Source organism: Rousettus aegyptiacus, unplaced genomic scaffold, assembly GCF_014176215.1.
Source record: "Rousettus aegyptiacus isolate mRouAeg1 unplaced genomic scaffold, mRouAeg1.p scaffold_m13_p_2, whole genome shotgun sequence".
NCBI lineage: Eukaryota > Metazoa > Chordata > Mammalia > Chiroptera > Pteropodidae > Rousettus > Rousettus aegyptiacus.
The window spans coordinates 143492072-143518129 of NW_023416295.1; the positions used below are offsets into that span (position 1 = coordinate 143492072).

General features: G+C 33.7%; 1 protein-coding gene across 4 annotated transcripts in view; it reads left to right on the forward strand.

Annotated features, from left to right (window-relative positions):
* The window catches only part of ITPR2 (inositol 1,4,5-trisphosphate receptor type 2), a 405483-nt gene that overhangs the window by 262009 nt on the left and 117416 nt on the right, over nucleotides 1-26058 (forward strand). For 3 of the 4 annotated variants that reach the window (XR_004955694.1, XM_016119205.2, XM_016119207.2), the window contains 6 exons: nucleotides 12514-12622; nucleotides 13617-13804; nucleotides 18247-18430; nucleotides 19269-19525; nucleotides 21977-22177; nucleotides 24637-24747. Coding sequence is in view for 3 of the 4 variants with exons in the window: in XM_016119205.2 (XP_015974691.2) it covers nucleotides 12514-12622; nucleotides 13617-13804; nucleotides 18247-18430; nucleotides 19269-19525; nucleotides 21977-22177; nucleotides 24637-24747 (1050 nt within the window). In the remaining variant the exon portion in view is untranslated. The remainder of the gene's footprint in view (nucleotides 1-12513; nucleotides 12623-13616; nucleotides 13805-18246; nucleotides 18431-19268; nucleotides 19526-21976; nucleotides 22178-24636; nucleotides 24748-26058) is intronic. The other variant, XM_016119206.2, reaches the window with a different exon arrangement.

Genomic DNA, 26058 nt, shown 5'->3' on the forward strand with positions numbered 1-26058 from the left:
GACTGCCTAATCATGGAATTGATTTGGGGGCATAGAAAATGCTGATGCCATGACTTTCTCCTTCTTCCTTCCCTAATCTGTTAAAGATGTGAATAAACAGGTGTGTGGTCATATCATCTCAGCAAGTAGTGTGGGGAACATCTCCTTTTCTTATAGAAGCTACATGTGTTCTTCTCGTGCTTTATTTTGTTTAATTCTGAAATGGTTGGTGAATAACACTGCGGTTTTTATGCTACATCTGGAAGATGTGCAGTCTTCTTTCATGGGAAGGAGCAAAAGGATAGTGGGTGGAGTAACCTGGTTGTAATTTCAGGGTACATTTATTTGGAAAGATCAGCATGTTACTATGCAGTGGCCAGATTAATTAAACTCAGATGGAATAATTCAAGATAGTTGATTCCTATAAAAGCTAAATAGCTTTAAAACTCTTGAGGTTTGCTGTAAACCTTATGATGAGAGATGCATTTTGAATATGCCTCTTCCTCTACTATGAATGCTAAAGCAACTTAAAAACTATCCTTTTAAAAACTTTGCCTCCCCTCTCACAGCCCCTCCCCAAAAAACTCTTATCAACTAATCAAGAAAATAAATTCTAGCACCTTTCTTTAGGAAGATTCGTATTTTTTTACTAATATATTTTTTGAAGCATAATTTTTGTAAAGTTGTTTATAATTTTTAGTTTCTACACCTCAAGTCGTGTGAGGTATCCATGGAAACTGTCTAGCCTATATTCAGTGCGCTGGACTGCCTTCCCACACAGGTCAAGACACAAACAGTCCTAGATACTAGCTCAATTTATTGTGCCTTAAACATTATGCAATTTTTAACAAGAAATTGGCTCCTAATTGATACATATAATTTTATATTTAATTAGCAGTTGGAGCCTCTTTACATTTTACTACCAGATGTAACATTCAAAATATGTGCCATTATAACACATCTGTTGCACAGATGAACTTAAATGCAGGAACTTTGAGGTAAATAGCAGTAATGCCTCAGATGCTTAGCAAAAATTTGGACAGAACTGACATTATTTATTTTTTTAAAATATGTGTTTAAAAAAATCATTGAGTAAATTTCTTTAACCAATCTAATAGATTTATTTTATATTTTTATAGCAACTTTATTGAGATAGTCACACACCATAAAATTCACCCTGCTAAAATGTACGGTGCAGTGATTTTTGCAAACACCCACTGTCTAATTTTAGAATATTTATTACCCCAGAAAGAAACCCCATGCCCATTTGCAGCCACTCCCCATTCCTCCACCCAACTCCTGGCAACCATTAATCTATTTTCTGTCTCGATTCTGTCTGGATTTGCCTCTTTTAGACATTTCATGAATGTCTAATCATAAAATATGTGGTCTTTTATTACTGCCTTGTTTCACTTAGCATAATGTTTTCACGGCTTATCCATGTTGTAACATATCACTACTCCATTCCCTTTTTATTGCCAATTAATATTCCATCATATGGTTGTCCCACAGTTTGTTTATCCATTTATCATTTGATGGACATTTGGGTTGTTCCTACTTGTTAGCTATTATGAACAGTGCTGCTATTAACATCCATGCACAAGTGTTTATGTGGATGTGTTTTTATTTCTCTTGTGTATATTCCGATAGGTGGAATTGCTGGGTCACATGATAACTCTATGTTTAGTTTTTAGTAACTGCACAACAGTTTTCCCAAGTGGTTATACTATTTTATATTATATTCAGCAATATATAAGGGTCCCAGTTTTTTCACATCCATAGACATGTTTATTGTCTGTCTTTTTTATTTTAACCATCCTAGTGGATGTGAAGTGGTATCAAGGGGTGATTTTTTTTTTTTTTTTTAAAAAAAGAAGAGCAACTTAATGCTCTGTATGCTTCACAAATTATTTAAATACATCTCTTATTTACTTTTCCATTGCTTTTGATTTGTATGTAAATATCCATCAATATTGTAATTTTCTTCACAAATTTTAATGCAGGCCCAACTCAGAGCATATGACATCAAAACCTAAAATGGTGATGACTTTAGGTATCATATAGAACATGGAGTAATGAAAAAGAGAAAGCACAAAACAAAACCCATAGTTTGATTATATGTTTCAATCTTAAAATTTCTAATATAATTTCATCTTACTTAATATGAACTGAAAAATGAGTATGAAAGTGATGTCACATACTGTGAAGCTTAGTTGTGTTATAATACCAGGCTTAAAGATTTCCTTATTTTTTATTCAATGTAATACATCTCATCAGTTCTAATATGCCATCAGTTCTGTCACTAGAAATAAAAAGAATGCTGCCAGTTAAGCTATGAGATGCCATTGATTTTAGAGTGATCTGTTATCAGAAATGTTAATATGTGTGTGTTAGAATTATTGAAATATAATAAAAAAGGAGATGTGCTCGTTCGGTGGTTATTCGTTTATTTATTTTAGAGGCAACCCGCTCATCTATTCTCACCAATCCCCAGGGAAGGAAGCAAGATTTTTTAATACCTCAAAAATTTGAAAAATACCACTTACAAATGTGAATGAATATCCATGAGTATAATAATTATATATCACAGATACGCACACACACCGGCACATACGGATAAAGAGGAGAGAAATAATTATTGACTTACTCTTTCCCATTTTGGGAGTATTCTATCAGCAACCTATAGCTCACTGCAGTGATTTTTTTTCCTCTCCTCTTCAATTTGCTAACTACATGTAGCCGATATATCTCAAATCACATTTGAGATAGCTTTAAGGCTTCTTTTCAGCCTGAGAATGTTTTGTTTTATTTATTCCAGAGGCTTACTACAACAGGTGATTCACAAGTCTTTGAAAATCCATGTTCACAGGGCCGAGACCCTAGCAACATGGCGCTAACAAACAGCCGGGCTTCTGTGTCAGCAAACATGCTTTACATGTTAACAAAAAGGAAGTGTGAATTTCTTAGTGCCCTGGATCCCAGTTTTAGATATGTAAAGTCGTGATGCCATGGTAGCTGCCACAGAAAATCAAAATGATTTTCAAAATAGTGTTTTAAAAGACTGTATAAGCCTAAAAGACTTTATGAAAAAGCCTATTTCTAAGGTAGGCATTTGACACTTTGTCCTTTTAATCAGCTCGGGCATCTTTAGATGTATTTGAATGGAGACCTCATTTTCTTTTGGTAATAATTGTATTGGTGTGTTGAAATGTTGATGAATATTTAAAGAATTCTTAGTTTCCACTACTTTTAAATCTTTGTCTCATAGTCTTTTACTGTGAAATTCTTCAAAAATTGTGGTTAACATATAGAACACAGTTAGAAGCTAATGAGAGCAGATAACTGCGTATACTAGAGTTGGCGAAATATATGGTATCATGGGCAAGAAAGAGTCCAAATTTGGTCTACATAATTTTTTAATGTCATATCAACAAACACTAAAGAAAGAAATGATTTTCATTTCATGATGGAAAAATGAGATAAAATGGAATAACCTTTAACTTGATCATTGATTCCAAATCATGACACATTTTTAAAGAGAATGGTACCTTTATCTTTTTTAAATGACATATTCATACAATATTAGAGTTTATACTGCTAAGTCAGATCCTTGCATGATGTACAGATTCAAGGTGGTTTCTGTGCTTTTCAGTAAAATATAAAAAAATGTATTTCAATAGATATATTATAGCAAGGGAAGAACTTGGACTGGAATTTGGTATATTAGTGTGTTTTCTTGCATTACACCATATCTGTAATTATTAGTTAATATTTTTCCTTTCAGTCTTTCAGATTGAATGTTGGATTTGCTGTTGATTTTTACTTTTAAGTGTTCTAACATTTTGCTTTTTGGATTCCAATACCAGTTCCTCCTTTCAGTCACAGAACTATGGTTTATGAGTTTGTATACTAAAAATATTTAATATGCAAGTAACATTGACTATATTGCAAACATTTGCCAATATTATAAGACATGACATACAATATATATCACAGTCCTTAAAATGGCACTGTGCACCAAATTTTGTTAACAAATGTAGTGATCTCTTATTCAGAATTATTGATTCATACATTCGTTCAAAAACTTATGGATACTTAATGTGCCAGGTTTTGTGCTGGATGTTGGAGTCCATGGTCAGCCAAAACGGAACAAAAAAAGAAAAGGAAAAAGGCACAGTCCCTGTGCTTATAAGCTTATATAGTAGAAAGACAGAAATCATTCCAAGGTTGATGTGAATAAATATAAAACTAAAACACATGGTGAAAGTATGTGGTGTTAGGAGAGAATTTAATGAGATCTGGCTTGATGAGGTTAGAGAAGACACACTTATATGGTTGACCTGAGATCTAAAAGTTAAGTAGAAGTTAACTAAGCAAAGCTGGGAGTCCTGGGTGGTGGGTGGGGGTGGGAACTCAAAGCCCAACTGGCAAAAGGGAACAACTTCTTCTTCTAATATCTTGAAGCAGAAGGGAACATAATAAGACATTGAAAGTCTATGTGGCAGGAGAAAGATGTAGATTCATTCAGAGAACAATGATGATAGTTGTCCAAGATTTGTATGTGTCAGGTCATGAATTCTCACCTAACCCGCCATATGGATTTTGGTCAGTATTTAAAGAGAGGTGAAAAGAAACAGACTATATGTAGGAAGCAGCCATAATTGTGTTCAATATTTCTTGAGTATATTCTTTCAACATAATTTGGAGTATATGAAAAAATACATACAACATCACTTTTAATTATAAAGCTTAATAGCATAATAGAGACCTACAAACCCCCCAACCAACTGAAGAATGAGAACATTACGAACAACTTGTACCTACCTATGTGCTCTGGCTACCCCTCTTAAAGACAACTGTTAGCTTGCATTTTCATACCACACTGCATGTCTTCTAGGACTCGTTTTTTCTTTCTCTCTTGACATTATGTTTATAAGATTTACTAATTTTGTTATATATTACTGTGAGGCTCTAGCTTATTCATGTTTACCACTATATAATATTCCACTCTGGAAATATACCTCAATTTATAATCCATTTTCCAGTATGTGTATATTTGGGTTGATTCCAAGATTTTTTGTTGTTTGTTTGTTTTTGCTTTTTACTTTTTGCTCGTTGTTTTGTTTTCAATGCTAATATGAATATCTCGGATATAGTACTTTGTGTCTCCTGCGGCACATGTTTTGGAATTTCTGGATGCGAACATGTTTTCCAGAATGGTTGTACTAATTTTCATTACCATATTTGATACACATATTCTTCAGCACTTGGTTTTGTAAGACTTAATTTTTGACAATGTAATGGGTGTAAAATGGTGTCTTATTGTAGTCTTAATTTGTATTTTTCTAATTGCTATTAAAGTGAGCTTTTTTTCATGTTTCTTGGCCATATTTCCTTCTTATATGACATGCTGGTTCAGTTCTTTTGTCCACTTTTCTACAAGATTATTTTTCTCTCTACTAATTTGTAGTATTCTTTCCATATTCATATAGTCTGAATTCTAGTCCTCTGTTGTTCCATAACCCTCTAAACACTGAGTGGAGAATGAATTAGAAGGGAACCAAGTGAATAGGAGGAGACTGACTAGGAAGTATCATCTTTCCCAATGAATAAGCACTGTATGATAATTTTATAAATGTATTTAATATATTTCTTATGCTACATATTAGGAAGGAAAATTGCTTTGTTTTGCCAGGACTTGGAATATTGGTCTTCCTACTAACACTACTTTAAGAAAAGTTGATATAAATTGGCTTCTGAAGAATCCTGCTTTGTACACGCACTAGGGATAGTTGAGACCAATGCCCCGTGTAGGTGTTAATTTTATGAAAGTGTAACATACAGATCAAGTTGACTTCAAAGGAATCTAGCGAATGAATGCTGTTTTCATTTGCCTTCTCTCAAAAATTGTGAAAGTTTGGAGCTGAATATTTATGTCATAAAGACACTGGTATTATAATATCCTGGATATGCCATTAGTTGTGCAAATCTTATTTTTCTTTAAAAATTAAACAAAATATTACAATAACTATTTAGCACTTATTGTGGGCTAAGAGCACAAAGCTTTTCATATGTAATTTCTAATCTTTAAAATAGCCCTGCAGTATGGGTATCATGATACACAGATTGGGAAACTGAATCTCAGGGTAATTAAGTAAAATTCTTGAGATCAAAAAGCCTGCAGCAGAATACAGATCCAAACCAATTACATCGGTGTCTGGAACATTCTCATTTCCACTGAGTAAACAGCTTTCCAATTCTCAGAGCTTGCAAATTGTGTGTATTATGTGTTAAATTGTGTGTAGCTATTAGCTCATTTAATTCTCAAGACCTTCCTTTGAAATTATACTATGCCAACCTCCTCTTCATTCTATAGATTCCATAAATATTTCTCCTATCTGAGGAATTTCTAAATATATTCTGAATTTATTAAAATCTAATTTCATACTTCTTTTGTAGAAATATTTGCGTTGATTGATAAATAATGCAAGTGCTAGTTTTCTCCCTCCTTTTCAAAGAAAATTTCTTTCTAGTTTTTTTTTTGGAAGAAAAGGATGAGTTCTGCCCCCATATGTGTGTGTGTCCATCCATCCGTCTGTCTGTCTCTCTCTCTCTCTCTCTCTCTCTCTCTCTCTCTGTGAGTCATTCCCTTGATAACTCTTCGGAGTCACGTGCTACTCTCACCATCCCGTGGCCAATACACTCTTGATTGTAGATCAGTAGATTAAAGCTTGGGGCTTGCAGGCTGCACTTAGATCATGACACTCAGCAAAAACAAGAAGGTGAATATAGGACTGCAGAGGGGTGCCAGTCTCACTTCTTTATTGTTTCTTCCCTCTTGTTAACACCACCTTGCAAAGTTGCACCTGTGTATCTATTTACTAAATGATGTGAAAATATAACAGGAATCACAGCACTTGAAGACTAAAACAGCAAGCTAAATATGACTTTTTCCATTGTCCAGGAGAAAAATTGTCCCGTTTTTCAGATCAAAGTCAGTTTCCCCTTTGTTTCCATCTCCTCCCACTGCTTTTTTTATCTGTCTATCTTCTCTGGGACATTCCATAAGCTGAGTCAATTATTGCGCTATGTACCTCACCATATAATCCCTTAGGAGCACAAAGTCTTTGCAGAAGCTTTGAAATTGCCACTTAATATTCCATTCTCCTCACCTTTGGTGTAAGTGCACGTGCTTGCATTGGCAGCATATTAATTCCATTTCTTCAATGACAAATAGTACTCTAGTAGGTTTCTATACTATATACCAGGGGATTATGGGCTCAGTGGTGTGTGCACTGCCAATTATGTGTACTTTTATGAGGTGGTGATTTATGATATGAGCCTAGTAGTTTTGCATCTATGTGGAAATGGTATGTAGAGCTCATCTGTTCATCTCTTTTATTTACCCTATCTCAACTCTTTATGTTCTGGAGATCAGATAAAGACTATTTATTCAGAACACTAAAAAATTACAAGTAGAAAACTGCATTCTCAAATACAATTGGTAAGGAGTTGCATAAATTCTCAACCTCTGAATTTAAGCAAGACCCTGCATTAAAACAGTTCAAGTGTATGAGTCTGTTGAGTATGATGTCAGTCGGCATGCTTCCTGGAAATAAAATGCTGTGGGGCTTTCATTATACCACATAGAAATAGTTTCCTCCTCACTGGTTCGGGGCACAGACTCATCCCCTAACAAAGCCTTCTCAACAACCATGTTTGTCTAGAGGCAAGGATGTTTGATAAATCTGGAGTGATGACTGAAGTCATTCTTATCTCCAGCATCATCATCAGATGTTTAATTGTCATCATTTACTATTTAATGTTTAAATTTAACAAATGAAATAAAATAATCTGGTGAGAATTATTTATATTGAAAAACAGTGTCATATGTTTCAACTCTACATATTTAAAAATTCTTCTAACATATCCTACAGAATTGCTTTATACACCCCTTCCTAATTCCTGACACATCATAGAAATTTAATATGTCTTTACAATGAAAATTAAAAAAGGAAAAAGAGAAGACAGAAGTAGATTATTATTGTGGTTTATGAATAATTGGTTTTAAATTTTTTCCACAGTCTTTTATTTTAATAAATTTTTTTACTGGGATTGTTGAGAAATTCATATGTTTTTCAAGATTGTAAAATTGTGTTATTGTGTTGATGAAGAACATCTTGCGTATGTATATAATAACTACTCCTATTGAAGTTTGTGTTTCTCATCTTATGAAAGCTGGGGAAAAGCATCAGGGGACAAGACTGGCCTATACCCCTTGAATTCAGTGACCAAGAAATTCAAACCATTAGACAGCTAGATTATAGAAGATTGGCCACGTTTTCCCAAAGGAGTTCCTTGAAGATGTAGTTGATTATAATGGTGGACCTAATATAATTCCAATACGGTACAGCTGTTGAAATAATTTATTTGAAATTAAAAATGTGTCTTTTAACCCCTGAGAATGAGGCTTAATATCTAATTAGATGCGCTATCATTAAATGGAAAGATTAGGGAAACATCAGTTAGGCTAATACTAAGTTTAATGTAAAAAATGAGACTGTGGAGAATACAGGTAGATGCACTTACCCCCTTGCAAATCTTGCCCAAGCTTATTAGTAGCTAATCATTGGTCTTTGATGAAAAACCTTAAATTAAACATCTATAGTTTACCGTTCTCATTACCTTTTAAATTTCAGTCGAGGACTAGTTTTCTGGGATTCTGATCGTGGTGTCATATTTTGATGCTGTCTTGATGATATTGTCCACAATGGAAAAAATATTACTTGAGCATGTAATTTTTCCAAGGGAAAGGTAACAAATGTGAAATTGGTACCTTAAATATCATATTCTTGAACTTTATACTCCTAATGCTATTTACTCCTTTTAAGGTAAACAGTGTTGTGCTCTCTCAAAAATCAAAGAAAAGTTTTAGTCTTTTCTAAGCATAATAGATTTTTGTTATCCTTTCTATCTATGAAAGGCAGTAATTCCTAAGCTTCTTAATTTTTGATACATTGGAGTTAGTACAACAGGAAGTGGCCAGGAAAAAACCAGTCTTCCCAGATATTCACAAACTGTCAGCATGACTTCTCTGGCCACAAAAGATGTCTTTTTATGGAGATGTTTTGTTGTAATTTCAGAAGGTGGTTGTTAGTTATCTTGGCTCTGTTACATTGAGCACATCTGGGATGTGTTCACATGAAGACATTGGCTAAACGCTGTGTCTTGTGGCCTGGAATTGACTTCGATATTGAAAAGACTGGAAAGGACATTTCTTGCTACTTGGCCTAATCCAACAAAGACACCTTCCATGGGAAGCCCAATCAGGAATTCATTTTGGAATTGAAGAGCGAGTACAGAAGACAAACTTCTCAATTGTTGTAGAATTCTTTTCAAAATAGCTTAATGTGATTTTAGTTCTTTCCTAAATTTCTGCCATGGCGATTATAGCTCTGAGACAATAATTTACAACCCTGGCACCAGAATTTCTTACAGCACTTCTACAATTACTTTGAGTTAAAGGAATTTGTGGAAAGGACTTGCATCTGTGCTATCACCATTGTAACCCATCACGGATAGTACATGCAGGCCGTGAAGAATGCCCCAGGACAAGTTGGAACATAGGACTTGTCCTTCAACTCACGACATGATACTGGACAACAGAAATTCACTCTGCTAAACTTTTGATATAGCAGTATCTAAAGGTTTTCAATCTTAAATGATTTTGACTAGGACAAACAGAATATAATCCTGTTCTTTCCATACCTTTTTTTTTTTTTTCATTTTTAACACTAACTGTGGAGTTTGAACCAAGAAACAATTTTTTCCACTTTGGTTGAAATCGTAAAGTCTATTTTCTTTGTAAAGTGTACATAAATGACATCATAAGTATATATTCCAAGGACTGATTACTACTGGACATATTAAGATTTTCAGGCAGTTTATCATTTGTTATTTTTGCCTTTTTTTAGTATGTTAGAAATTTTTTCACTTTTGTGGGCAAGTTTAGTATAAAGTGAGAAAATATGTACAAAAGCACTTTGTAAATTATATTCAATGATCTGCATAGTATTAACACCAGCAACAGTAACGTAAACTGTACATAACTTACATAGTACTTACTGTTTGCTAGGAACTGTTCTATGTACTTTACATATTTTCACCTACTTAATCATCACAGAAAACCAAGGAGGGTTAAGTGTTTTGATTTCCATTTGACCATTGTGGGACTGAGGCACATATGGGGTAGGGAAGTAACTTGAGTGAGGTCCTCCAGTTAGTATGTAGTGGAGAGGGGTTTGGAGCCCAAGCAGTATGGTCCTAGAGTTAAGAACACAGATACAGGGAACCCTCTCCCATTTCTATGGCATTTCAAATATTATAGTTAGAAAACATATACTTATAACTAGGCTAGAATCGATAAGGAGAGTTATCCCCTCATTGTTTCTTCCATGACTAGTCATCATTTTTATGTACTACATCCATGTATGAAAAAGTATCAATATACAGATGATGTATTATTGAATTGTATACTTGAAACCTACATAATTTTATTAACCAATGTCACCTCAATAAATTTAATAAAAAAGAAAAAATCTTGAAGAAAACTTAAAACAGGAAGCAATCATACATTTTTGTGTTATAAAAACTTAAGTATCAATAAACAAAAGTTGCTATGAAGATGAATAACTCCAGACGCTTTGCATGTCTATGAATTCTTGGCACTATGACATCTGGGACGTGTTTGTTGCACACTGGCTGTGCGCAAGACAGCTTTGCTCTGATGATTGTATGGGTTAGTAGGGGAGGTAGGAATGTAAAGCCTTTTAAGAGTCTATTGGTTCCTCTTCTGTGCTTCCACAAGGCCAAGTATACATCCCTAGTGTGGAACTGACCTTACTGTAAATTCTTTAAGGGGAGGGTTATATCTTTTCACTTAGGATAGTGCCGAAAACACAGTAGGTACCTAATAAATATTTGTAGAATGAAGAGGAAAAATAGAACATGTCCATAAGTAAGATGGAAAAAGAGATTTTCATGCAGAGAGTATGAGATGAACAAAGAGAAAGACTTAGAAAACTGTGGTTGAGAAATAAGCACATTGTTGAATTTGGTTAAATATAGTGAGTGAAGCCACTCCTGGAAGCTACAGTTGAAAAGATAGAATAGGTAAGATTTCTCAAGTCCTTGTCAAGTTGGGGGCAGGTACTAAGTGAGCCCTTAAGTTTGTAGCTTAAATGACAAAATGATTGTGACATCCTTAAAATAAGTGGAAATTGAAAGGAGACCAGATTTAAGAGAGGAATATTCTGTTCTGAATAATTGGGTTTGAAGTGCCAGCAGAACCTCCAGATGTAAATAAAGAAATCTAAGTGGAAATAGGGTGAGAAGCTTAGGAGAGCAAGGTCAAGGCTGGAGGAAGCACATTTGGCAGTCAGACCTGCAGAGGTGATTGTGCAACTGAGTATCAGATGAAATTGCTGACAAGGAGAAGGAAGATGAGGAGGGGAGGACAGCAAAGAGAACTGAGGACAAAATCATAAGAGCTTTAGGAAGAAGAATAAACAAAGCATGAGAAAGAGAAGAAGAAATGAGAGCCACATGGCACAGCATAAAAGGGAGGTGCACTTGGGGAGGAGGGCATCTGGCAAGGTGTGGGGAAGTGACCTGGATTTTGCAGTCAAGAGCTGAGTTCAGGTCTTGCTTTCCACCTGTTAGCTGCAGCTAATTATATACACTCTTCGGCCACAGTTTCCATACCTGCAAGGTGGGAATAACACCTCAGCACTTGATGTGGTAATTTAAATAGTTTCAACAAGTACTCTTTAAATAATATTTTAAAACCGCTCTTGTCTATTAAAGTAATAATAATCGATAAAATGGAGATTTGGAGTTATCTATATTTCTAGTATACATGCAAGTAACTATATCACAAAATATATTATTTTAAAAATGTCTTATAATCAATACAAATTGAAGACTGAGAAATTTTTAAATTGTATGTTTTATAAAGGGATATACTGTTTTGTGTCCACTATCTTCTGAATAAAGCTCTTGGAGTTTAAACGTAATTCACTCTGTCTTATCAATCTTAATTTTTTGAGCACCTGCTGTATACCTAGTACTTCTCTAAGCTCTTTTTTACTGGCTTCTTTAATTAAGGGTTTTGCTTTCCAGTTCTTAGGGTATTTATTAATCTGTTTCTCTTTAGTTGCCACTAATTTATTTTTTACCAACACTGGGACCCCAAGCTTTTGAAGCAATCTCAAGTTTATAGCATTTGTGAATTTCCTAGCACAGTCTATTGAAAATACTATATTTTATTCTTTATTTCTGAAGCAGCAAAATTATTATTTTCTTGGAAAATACTTGCAGATTCTGGCCTCAGAAAATATTGTGTAATATAAAATTTATTTTTTTCCATGTATCACTGATGAAATGCATTTTAAGTGGCACTTTAATGTACTGATATTTTCCCCTTTTATTAGAAAAAGAAGCAATAACAAACACTTTTCATATTTTTTTTATTAGGGTAGCACATTAAGAAAAATACTCCTGAATCGATACTTTAAAGGTGATTATGGAGTTGGTATGAATGGACACCTTTCTGGAACCTACTGCAAGTCTGCACAAGGGGGAGGCAAGCCTTATCATTTTTCATTTTAAGACTCTCATAACGTACCTTCATGCTGGTACTCTAGGAATTTACTTAAAATAGCACAGATATTCAAAAAATCATTTAAAAAGCCATGAAAAAAAGAAAGAAATTCTGCTATTTGCAATAACATGGGGAGAACTCAAGGGCATTATGCTAAATGAAATGTCAGATAGAGAAACACAAATACTATGTGATCTTTCTTATATGTCTAATCTAAAAAATCCAAATTCATAGAAACAGATCAGATCTATGGTTGCTTAAGGTGGGGGTGGGGAATAGGGGAATTAAATGAAGGAGGTCAAAAGGTACAAACTGTCAGTTATAAAATAAATAACTTTTGGGGATGTAATATATAACATGATGACTATAGTTAACAACTTGGTGTTGTATATTTGAAAGTTGCTAAGACAGTAGTTTCTAAAAGTTATTATCACAAGGAAAAAATTATAATTATGTAAGGTGATGAATGCTAACTAATCTTGTTGTGGTCATCATTTTGCAATGAATACATATACCAAATCATTATATTGTACAGCTTAAACTTGTGTTATATGTTCATTATATCTCAGTAAAACTGGAAAAAAACAAATGAAAAGCACTGTTTACCTTTCTACAACTTTAGGTTCATGGAACAACGGATTTGAACATTAGAATTAATTTTGTCTTTTAACTTTGGAAAATAGTTAAACTTAATCATAATTTATTAACATATAAATTAAAGACAAAAATAAAGCTAGTTTTCTCCTTCTAAAGTATTCTTTTTAAAGAAAAAGATGTAATTACAGGTATTATTCATTTAATAATAAGCTATATTTTTACAAACTTTTGATCTTTTTTAAAACTCAAGCTTATTATATTTAACTTTGTACGGAGAAAGTCACAATTTTAAATATTCTTAAGATCTAAGAATTTGAAAATCATATATGTCAACAATATCTGTAATAAAGATTTATTTATATACATTTCCTAACCACAGGAAGCTTTTCTGGACAAGATTCAGATAAGATGGGGATATCAATGTCAGATATTCAATGTCTGCTGGATAAAGAAGGTGCATCTGAACTTGTCATCGATGTTATAGTGAACACCAAAAATGACAGAATTTTTTCAGAAGGCATTTTACTTGGCATTGCATTGCTCGAAGGAGGAAATACACAAACTCAGGTACCTGCTTATCATGATGAGCATTACATTTGTTATTTGTATTTCTTTTCCTCTTGTCATAGAAACCAAGAGAAAGTAATGTTTTTTTCTTTTAGCTTCTCCTGACTATACATATAAAAAAAAACAGTCTTGAATCACATTTTCCTTATAAATTTATTCGATTTGCTGTAGAAACTGTAGAGCTTCACAAATTATTCAGTGAAGCAGAGCATTCCTTAAAGGATCCTCTCTAATGCCATATCAGAAATTCTGATTTGCTTAGGAAAATTTTAGGCCGACTTTCAGCAGATGAAAATGACATTTCAATTCATCTAAGAATTAGATGTAGTAATTACGAGAGAGAATATACATAACCCCCTCCCACAGTATTTGGTCTTACAGCAGGTCTCGGTAACATTCATCACCCATCTCAACACATCCCTCCCTGTGTACTTTTGGAGAAGTTTAGAACAGTAACATTACTCAGTGCCTCCAGTGTCCCAGTGCTCATTACCCTGATTGCTTTTTCACTAGCGGTGGCGGTGGGGGAGGGGGGAAAAGGGAGGGGGAGAGGGGAGGTGGAGGGAGAGAAGAAACATTTCATTCGTTCACTCAGATCAGAACAGGGTGAGTTGAAAGTCATCCTTCATCTAGTTAGTGCCCTGCTACAAAGAGCAGTACTCTCCCCTGCATGCAGGAATCAGATCACTGTTTCTAGAAGGCACACAGTTCACTTTGAAACTCCTGCCAAGGTGCCCCTGGGCTCCTCCACGCCCAAAGGCAGAGCACACTGTGTGAGCCTGAGAGCTGGGAAGTGTTCCCAGAGAAGATGCATCCTCCTGCCACTCCCTGACGAGCTCTTTCTAGGTTTGTCTTGGTCAGGGAAAGAAACTATGCTTCCACCCAATTGGAAATTCCAGAATCCATTTTCTCTGCTTATGGCAAGTAAAAACCACATCTGATTAAAAACTAGGATATTTTCCTTTATTTAGCCATCAAATAGAATGAACAACAGGAATTTCATGGAATTATATATCCGATGACAATTTGCTTTAGGAATAAAGGCCTCATGAACACCAAATGGCACAATGACCAAAAAAAAAAAAAAAAAGAAAAGAAAAACTACCTTAAAGCACTGATGCTCCTTAGTTAGAAAACAAGTCTAGGAAATGACAGATTCTTAAAGGTTGAGATCACATGTTGTCCATCTTTGGGTCCTTTGTGTCTGGCGTCATGTCTGGCCCAGTCTCAGAGTTGATAAGTGGTCAGGAGTGAAGGCTCTGTGAATGAATGGTCTTCCCTATCTGGCCAAGGCCTTTGGCAACCACTCCTTTATCTGAGCTGCAGAGCACTTATTTCTTCAATGCTCATTTGGTACTTTTCCTGTACTCCAGCATAAGTTCTTCTGAGGGAAGTTGGGGAAAGGGGGTGGGGTGAGATTTGAGTGGTTTTCTTGGTAATTGTCTTCCTTCTACAGTCATTCAATTCGGACTTCCTAAGGAAATTGTCAAACCAACTATATAGTGTTAGATGTAGATTATCTAGAAAGTAGGAGTGAAAAAAAAATTTTTGTAACCTCTGTAGGTAGAAGCAATACTCAGGAGTACAGTACTTTCTAGCTTCCTGTTTCTGGGCCACTGAGGGTTATCAGATGCGATCATCTTGTTTTGTCATTATTTGTGTGACGTCTTGCCTCTCTAATTAAATTTCATCTTTCTTAAAGTAAAGGATCATGTTCTATTCTTTATATCTACAGTACTTTATATCTACAGTACAACAAATATTTGCTGATGAAAGAGCATTAAATTATTTTGTATATGAAAACCTTTTTAGATGGGTTATGACAATCTCATTTACCAGCCCTACCCTGCTCCGGTTTCTTATGTATCTACATCATTGTATAACCCAGATGTCATCTGAGTCCTCCTGGCTTGAAGAGGTTTAGATGAGGTCAATTTGAATCCTATTTCTTGCCCTTTAGACTTCTACCAATCCCTTGTGAGTTATACATTTTCAGTCTCCTTAGTCACTAATGCCATGCTTTCTTAGTTCATGGACTCTCTTGACATTCCCATTTCTGTAGTACTGAAATAGGACTCTGTTCCCCTTCAATAATTTCTACCCTCCTAAGTCAATTTACATGTCAAATATACTTTATTAAATTAATTTTGGTTGAGGGGAAGGATAAAAGAGGCACTTACATTATCAAACTGAACACTAATAACAATAGTGAAAATAATACCTCCTAAATACCAGGCACTGTTGTTAATGCTTTACATGTATTAGCATGGCTAATCTTCACACCAGTATTGAGGTAACTTATATTACATTGACTTACCAAAGAAGAATCTGAGATAGGTGGTTTAAATTCCTTATCCAAGATCACATGGCTAGTTAAAGAGATAGAATCAGGATTCAAACCCATGCAGTCTGGCTGTAAAGTCTGGTCTCTGAACCACTATAAAACTCTCCTTTCTAAAATAATCTCTACCTCCTCTTGGGAAATTTCACTGGCTGATTCACCCTGCATCATGCTTAGTCTTACTCCACCTCTCCAGTTCCTTACTTCATTTCTCATCTTTGCCTAGTCTCACCCCTTCTTCATGGGGGAAAGTCCTTCCTCTGTCCACAGACATGTTTATCCATTACTCTATAGAAACCTTAGAGTTTCCCCTTGTACTCTATGAAGCTTCTGGATGTTGTTTCCTAATTCAAAACCATATCTTTAATAGGAGAATCCTTATGCTACCTGTTGAGATTATATGTACATGTATAAATTTAGTGATTTAGATTCAGAGACTTTAGATTTAAATTCTAGCTCTACAACTTATGTTGGGCAAGTCACTTGGCTTTACTAAACCTCATTTTATTAATCTATAAAGTAGAAATAAAAGCACTGTCTATTCATCACCTAGTTGTATTGAGATAATACGTCAAGGAACTTCATAAATTATAAAGTTCTGTTTTAATAGAGCCACAAAGTTCCCATAACTTTTTCATTAATATATTGGAACCCCCTACCATTTTTTAACACTGTTATATTGAAATTATTAGGGTTTAAGCATCAGCTTAATTTGTGAGACCATAGAGGTCTGTGAATGCTGCATTTATCCTTTGAATTAACAGAACCAGCTCGACTGTTTCACTGTGGTTGCTATGGTTACTGTGGCTTTTTTGGCCTGCTTCCTTGAGGGGTTGCTAGCTCTCTGCTTGGGAGCTTCTCCTTGCAGGTGTGAAGCCAACTTCTAAGGCTTCATAAAATACTCTGTGAATATATGTTGTTCACGTAGAAAATTGCAGGACAGGCATCCATTTTAAGACCTGATGCCATTAAAGTCTCACCTACAAGTTCCAGGACCTGTGGACCATGGTTCCAGGCATTCCTTCAGGAAAGCATATCTGTAGGAACCAAAATGCCCAACAATGGTTGTTTAGATTTATTAGATTATGGGCAATTTGACTTTATCTGGAAATCATTATTTTTTTTCATATGTTTTCTTCACATTATTTCTCATTAAAGTTATATAATTCTTTTAATCCCCACAGTTATTTGGGTTATTATCTTTATTTTGTTATTATAAAAATAATTATTTATTATTATCTTTATTTTTCTTGTTTGTGTGTATCCTACGGCTTTAGTATTAATAACTTATAATTTCCCCAGCCAGTGCAAATTCTGTCTTCTCTAGAGTATATCACCTTTCCTATCTCCTCCTCTTCTGGATACTTCCATAAGACACTAAGCAGATAATGAGCAGGACAGATATTGCCAAGGTTCAGTATTTCTACTTCTCACTAATATATATTTTTTCATACTTTTGGTGTTGAATCTTTTCTACATCATTATAAACTAGGAAGCAGAATTCATTTTGTAGTAGGCTGAGACCCCATGCAAAACAATGTAGCTAATGAAGTACCAAAAGAACTCAGTGTCTATTTATCAGTGGTTTCCTGTGAGTGAGGCTGCTGTGGAAAAATAGATTCTAAATTAAATGTACTGTAATTTAGATAAAAAGAAAAACAGCTCTTGGTAACTCTTCATAATCTCATTTGCAAAGGATGATCATTGGATTAGCAGCATAGGGCCTGGCACAAAGTAGGCACTCAATAAATATGTGTTGAATCAATGCAGAACTTTAAATGACATAAAAAATCAAAGAACTCTGCATACAACTTCTTACAATGTCTTGTAAATCTTTCAAATAATCAGTAAGGATAAATTTAAATAACATGAAAATATGTAGGATTTTATTGGAAAGTATTAAGCAAATACAAACTATTATTGGTATGGATTAAGTAGTACAGGAAACTGGCAAAAGCTGTCAACATATTATTTATCAAATAATAATGGGTAACGCATTAAATATGTGCTCTTTTTCATAGTGCTTATGTTTATTTTAAGCATAAAAAACACATTATTTCTCCTATTGGATATTGATACTTTAAAATATGTTTTCTTGCAGTATTCCTTCTACCAGCAATTACATGAACAAAAAAAGTCAGAAAAATTCTTCAAAGTTCTATATGACCGAATGAAGGCTGCTCAGAAAGAGATAAGATCAACAGTGACAGTTAATACCATCGACTTAGGTAATAAAAAAAGGGATGATGACAATGAATTGATGACATCTGGTCCCCGAATGAGAGGTAAAAAAATATTTGAGTATTTGGGAGAGTACAGTGAGAGAAAAGAGGGTAACACAGGGTTTACATCTCACTTATCTTAGTCTAATGATCACAACTGTGGCTCTGAGTATGGAGTTCCATCCTTCAATTATTATGGTGTTGAGCTTGACCTTGAAATAGCTCTGCAGGACCAAGCAATTACAGCAGGTTCTCAAATATCGTTTTATTCAATATGTGTCATTTCATTATGTTTGATGAGATGCCACAGAAACTCAACTCTTGTATATATCATTTAGCCTGTGGTAAAATTGGTTTTGTTTTTACATCATTTCACTTTAAGTCACAGAACCTATGGTTGGCATTAAGTGATGACTTACTGTAGTGAAAATGTCTGATTTTATTGTGGAATGCGTGGTAAAGAACTGTTCCAAACCTTTCAGAGTTCATGAAATTTAAAACTTAAGAATAGAAATTATAGCACCAGACTCTAATGAAAAGTTCTTGGTTTTTGGAACAACAAAGTCATCAGTGTAGTAAATACAAATTATAAAAAATTAACATTTTGAAGTTTGCCATATTTTGCTACCTTCTTGTATTCATGAACTCTCATATTTTGTATTTATCAGAAAGACATGAACCCTTCTAAAATTGGTACAGCATTAAGATTTTTTTTAATGTCCCAGTGCAAATTTAATGTTTAATTGCTACCTCAAATTCTTCTTGCGAAATTATTATACCTTTTGTCAAATGATTTTTAATTCAGTTTTTAGAGAATTTGGGTACCTGGTCATCTTTTTTTTTTTTAATTACCCACAGAATATTAATTCACATATATATAAGGGTACTATTTTATTTTCAGTAAGAGATTCATCATTACATTTAAAAGAGGGGATGAAAGGGCAATTAACAGAAGCTTCTTCAGCAACATCCAAAGCATACTGTGTATACAGAAGAGAAATGGATCCAGAAATAGACATTATGTGCCCAGGATCAGAAACAGGAAACGCTGAGGAAAAATCTGCAGAGGAAGTAACAATGAGTCCTGCAATTGCCATCATGCAGCCAATACTAAGGTTTCTTCAGTTACTATGCGAAAATCACAATCGAGAATTGCAGGTATTTATTTTATTTTCTGTGAAAGCTGAGAAAACAGCCTATGATTATAAGTAATTAAACTCAAGTAAAACTAACAAGTCATTTAGGAAAGAGTTTTGGAGACATAATTAACTTTTATACCTAAATGATAAAAAATAAAAGGAAAATTCCTTTGTGCATTAAAAAGTCATACTCATAAAGTTTTCTTCTTTGCATCCTCAACTCATACCTCTTAACCTTAATAAGCATCATCTAATCTCAGTCAGTATTCTGGTACTTGTTGAGTAAGGTCACATTTGCCTCATCTGTACCTTACATGGTTTTATAGACGTCAGAGGATTTCATCATTTACAACCCAATTGATATTTCTTGAGTGAGGAAACAGAATATATTTATATGCCTTTATTAGAGGTAGAGTTAAGAGAGAAGAGGATTTTTTACAACAGTGGAAGTTGATACCTTTTTATATAAATATATTCCTGGTCTTACTTCTTCTCTGGTGCATTTCCCTTTGTCAAATAGATGAACTTAGGGGTACCTAGGAATTTTTTTTTTTTTTGCATTATTTGTACACCCTGCTTATAGCACCATGGCAAAAACACATGAAAGGTGAAATAGATTCTAATGTTTGTAAGAAAAACAGCAGAGTTTGAAGTTGTTTTCTCTAGTAAGGGTCTAGAGTTCGAGTGTTCTGAATTGGTAAGAGATGGTAGATTTAAATAAATTAAATCAGGAATTGATGAGTAGTAGAAGCCATGACTCTTGTGGACCACCACAACATGACTTGGAGGGGGCTGCCGCAGAGCTGTCAACAGGCAAAGGCTAGAAAGCATTGCTTCCAAGATGAGGACGCTGGATATGCCTTTGTGCTTATCCTGACCCACCTAGTCTGTCTATGTAGGAAATAGATTTGTTATATAGAATCAGATCAAACATTTTACTGATAGGAGTGTGGGATCACAGAAGTTGGAAAATGCTATTTATAAAATAGTTTTGTTTTAATAAAAATGAATGGCATAATTATTTATTAGCTAATATGTAGAAGCAAACCAAGTATCCACGACAGATGAATGAATATACAGAATGTGGTATATACATATAGTGGAATACAGCCTTGAAAAAGAAGAAAGTTCTTTTTCAAAAAGAAAGTTCTTTTTCAAGGCTGTAACATATATGAACCCTTGGGACATTATGCTAATTTAGAAATAAATCAGTCACAAAAAAGACAAATACTACATGATTCTGCTTACATAAGATCCCTAGAGTAGTCAAAATCATAGAGACAGAAATAGAATGGGGGTTGCCAGGGGCTGAGGGAGGGGCAAGTGGGGAGTTGTTAATAGGTATAGACTTTCAGTTTTACGTGATGAAAAGAGTTCTAGAGATGTGGATGATGGTGATGGTAGCTCAATATTATAAATATACGTAATACCACTGAACTCTACATGTAAAAATGATTAAGATGGTAAATTTAGGCGTATTTTGCCACAATACAAAAAAAAATGGGGAAAAATGACAAAAACAAACTAAAAGTAAAAAGAATGGAGGAAATAAATTCAAATAAATTAATAAAAATAAGGAATAAATTAAAATTTTTAAAGTTCCCAGTTTTTGCCTACCCTTTCACCAGGTTTACAGTAAAGAAGTTGCTATTAACAGGTTGTCTTTCCAGAAATTTTTATGCACATATAAGCATTTTGATCTATAAGCATGTAAACCTCTTTAAGGAAGTACATTATATCATGTTCCTCAACTTACTTTTTCGGTTAGTAATCAATCATATGCTTAAATTACTTATTACTATTACTGGTTTATGTTTATATCAGTATATATTGATATACCTCATTTTGATAGCTTCACAATATTCCAGTGTTTGAATGTACTATTATTGATTAAACCAGTCATATTATGATTGGTAAGGTAATGTGCCGTGAATCTGTGTGTGTGTTTGTGTGTGCATGTGTGTGTGTGTGTGTGTGTGTGTGTGTGTTTAAAATAACTTTTGAGAAGTGGAGTTGTATGTTACCTAAAAATTTTGATAGGTGCTTCCAAGCTGCCTTCCATAATGATTGTATCATTTCCTGATTGAAGCCATAGTGTCTATAAGGGATCATTTACTTGAAAAATTGGTTTCTTTTCCTAATGAATTTCTTTCTAGTTTTCTTTTTTCTTCTTCATTTCATACTATCTATTATTTTGCTGTCTTTAGAATAATGACATTGAGAAATGTTTGTTAAGAACTATACTGATAAATATAGGTACTTGAGAAAAACACCTAAGAGTTTTTTTTTTTTTCTTAAGCCTAGGAGAAATTGAATAAACATCAACACTTTTTTATAAAGAGCAATTCCATTCCACGTTGTCATGGTTATCTTTTTGAGAAAGCAAAACACACATACATAGAAAACTGAAAACAATTAGCATAGTGATTTTTTTTTTTAACCCTTGGTTTATATTTTCTTTTGCCTTCAGAACTTCTTGAGGAATCAAAACAACAAAACAAATTACAACCTTGTCTGTGAAACCCTTCAGTTTTTGGACTGCATTTGTGGAAGTACAACGGGAGGCCTGGGCCTTTTGGGTCTCTATATCAATGAGAAGAATGTAGTGCTGGTCAACCAGACTCTGGAAAGCTTGACAGAGTATTGCCAGGGGCCGTGCCATGAAAATCAGGTAACCGTGAAGGCAGTTTTTCATGCGAAACTATTCATGACTAATTAGCAAGAGGATCAAATTAATGAATAAGCCAATTCTTCAGTACATTTAAAAGATCTTTCTTCTTGCTTTGCCAGATATTTTTCCGTTCCTAACAAAATGTACAAAGACTGAATTTTAGACTAGCAAATACTATGCCATATTTTAATTTAATTTTATTATAAAAGAAAATTCCCATGAAAATGTTCCAGGTAAAAATCAGACTTATTAGATAGAGTAAAATATGTTTTTTCATTATTGCTGAGTTTTCATCTTCAGTGAATTTTTTCAGGATTTGTGGAATAAACTCCCTTTGGTTTTTTTGGATCCGCTTCAATGGGTAGTATATATTATCTTCTTGATATTCACAGTAAACTTATGAAACTTAGAAATAGATATTATTGCTCCCATTTTTTCTGATGAATAGGTTCTAATTCAGAGATTAAGTGATTCTTTGTCTCAGAGTGTCAAATGGTAAATCGTAGAGCCATTCTTAAAACTTAGGACTTTCGATTGAGTATAAATAGACTATTCTTTGACTGTATGACATTTTCCAGGGCAAAGTTTCAGCTCTCTCTTTTAGACTGTTTGATTCTGCTTTCATTTTCTTGAATATTAATGACACATCATTGTAGGAGCAGAAGACAGGATACTTGAGCTTGTAAAGGGAGAGGGGCCACCCTGGAGTTTATTAATTGACTGTTGACCTCCACTCAAGTGTTATGGGGCTGCCGTCACAAGCATGGAGCCACCCTGGAAGAAGAAGTTTTCAAATCACAAATATTTCTAGATATAAAATTTAAAAAAGCCATTGAGACCAAACATCAGTGCTTAACATAGAACATCTGCTTTCTATTGCAAATTACATGACCTTTACACACACACGTACAGTACATACGTATACATACTTTTGTACATAAACATATGCACACACATATATACATACATACATAAGTACATAGACTAAAAACATAACAATTACTGACATAAATAATTAGTTATGGGGATACTATTTCTCCCTCTGTAATATGCATATGACATGGTTGGTAAAAGAGATTCTGAATTTTGCCTTTATTTTCCTGGATTATATTTCCGTCTCCTAGGGCAATGAAACAAGAAAACTTAATGGTTGATTTAAAGTGAAGAAAAAAACATGCGAATTCAGAGATTTGGTTTTATTGTTGGTAAAAATATTTATCTCTGTAATAGAAAACACGTACCCCCACTTTTGATCTTATAAGAGGATGAAATTGAGTTTTGAAAGTATTTTACTAAATTAGATAAGCTCTAAAAGTAAAAATAAAATAACGTGAATCCCATAAACTTCAATTATATACTCACTCTGAACCTCATGCTCCAAAGATATGTATAAGGAAAGAAGGTTGCTAGCAAATTCTAGAAATGATCTGCAAATTGATTCCCTTGAAGTTTGGCAAACATTTTTAATGATTAGAAGAAACTCAGAGAATGTAGATGAATGAAAAACCTTTCCTTTGTACCAAGGGAGTAAAATTTCCTTGTATGAGGGGAGAAGTAAAGCCCATTCTGAAAAATAGCTGTCATTTCACAATTACCTTGATTTTACTCTTTCTTTTGGTTCATGAGGGTTTTCGTTTTTCAAACGCCTTGACTCTGAGTGCTGCATTGTTACATGGAGATTCACAAATTCCAACTCACAAGTTTCTGATTTTCAAGCTCTATAAACTGAATTAAGTTCAAAGTCTCAGCACAGTAGACCCTAAACTTCAAAATACTGTTGTTAATCTCTCAGTATGTTTTATTAACTTTCCTCAAGTAAGATTCCTCTATAAATCATTTGAGTTTAAGGAATCTGCTAGACTTTTCCTCAACCACCAGAATTGACAGGATGTCATCAAAACATCAGGAGGCACCTTTGTTCCTTGTCTGCTGCCATCCAGATTGTGCAGCAGCATCACTTGTCACTTATTTATCATTAAGTAGCAGCTAAATTAAAGTGCTACATCAGTACTAATAAAGCTTATTTACAAACCTTGGGCATAAAGGGCACATTCCTTTCATAAATGGGAATATTCTCTTAGCCAGGATAAATGAGATCTTAAAATTTTATATTTAAGGAACACTTCTATTAAAATTTATTAAAATTTATTGACTACAAAAGTATTTTACTTAACTAGTGTTCTTTGAAATTCTATAAAAATGATTTATTTAAAAAGATATCTGTTATACACGGTGTATCTCCGTATTCTGCATACAAAGTCATTTAATCAATACTAACTAATCAATTGTCAGACTATGAAAAACTTAATCTTTGACTTATCTTTGACCTAATCTCAAAATTAATTCTTAATTATATTTTAAAGGTTAAAAAACTAAGGTGATTTTGGTATTTTATGTCATATGATTTCTAGCGCTTTTATGTTAAAAAGAAGTTATTTTATAAACATTTTGTTTTCTAGACATGTATTGCTACTCATGAATCCAATGGGATTGATATCATCATTGCTTTGATTCTAAATGACATAAACCCTCTTGGTAAATATCGAATGGACCTGGTGCTCCAACTAAAGGTAAAGTAAATCTACTATTCAGAGGGAAAAGTGACATTGTCTATATAAAATTCCCTTCCAGAATTGACTCTAAATCTTTAAGTACCTCTTGTAGAAACCAAGGTATTGCCATATTTTCAACTAAGGAATTGACAGAAAGGGTTAGTGAAAGCACAGTGTGCATTAAATTCCTGATAAAATGTCAAATAAACTTTGAAGTAATGTTCTGTTAGAGGGTACATTATTGGAAGTCCTTTTAGGTAGCTGCTTTGTTTCACTACTTCTTTTCTGTTTTATTATATGTTTTTCATTATACGGAGGAGCAAAAGGTGTTGAACATTCACTATATTATGTTTTTAAAATTCATCTTGGCTACAGAAATCTATCTAGCAAGTCACAATTAATTAGATTATGTTAAAGGAAAGCTGCATTTTATTTTTATGGCTCTCTTCTTGCTAAAAGTTGTTTTCTTTTGCATTAGAATTTTATTTCCCCCCCCCCCCAAATACTGTAAGCCATTTTCACACTCCCTTTGAGAGTTTCTTTAACTTAAGCCATGTACATATTTCCCAGCATTTCCATTTATCAGAGCTTAGGAACAAAATGACATTTAAAAAAAATTCAATTTTTTGTTCAAATAAAAAGAGACAAATGAATATACACAAGAAACTATGTAAATCCCAAATATGAAGGATCAATATTCAATTGAGGTGAATTATTAAAGACCACATTATTGTGTTTAGTGTTAAACAGGTAAAAAATTTAATTGATATTAAATACAATTTTTCTGTTAAGACCAGTCTATTCAATGTCATAGTAAATATAATTAAGTTTAATATTGCATGGGTAAATTTATGACTAAGAATAATGATATTTTTATAATTCTGTTTCTAAATATAGATTTAGATAGATAATGGAATGTACATATGTCCTACCTATGTGAAGATTAATGCTAATGGCTCTAAATATTTCTTTTAATAGAAAAGATGAGTTTGTATATTTCCACCATGTTCATTTGCAAAATGTATACGCTTTGGGTCCTTCAATCATACATTAGAGCAAAGGTGATCCTTATGTAGATTGAACTCATGACCTCTTCTTCCTCATTAGCATCATGTTTCATTTAGTGAAGCCAGCCTAGGCCTCTATGACAGGTAGCTTAATTTAAATTACTAGAAACACTTTTATTTCATCTTAAATTCATCTTTAACCATAATTCATATAAAAAAATATAGAAACCTTAGCCTTAGGCTTTTAAAATCCTTAATTTGTCTAAAGATTATACCTTTAAGTTCATTTTTAATTGCTATAATTTAATGAGTGAAAATATTG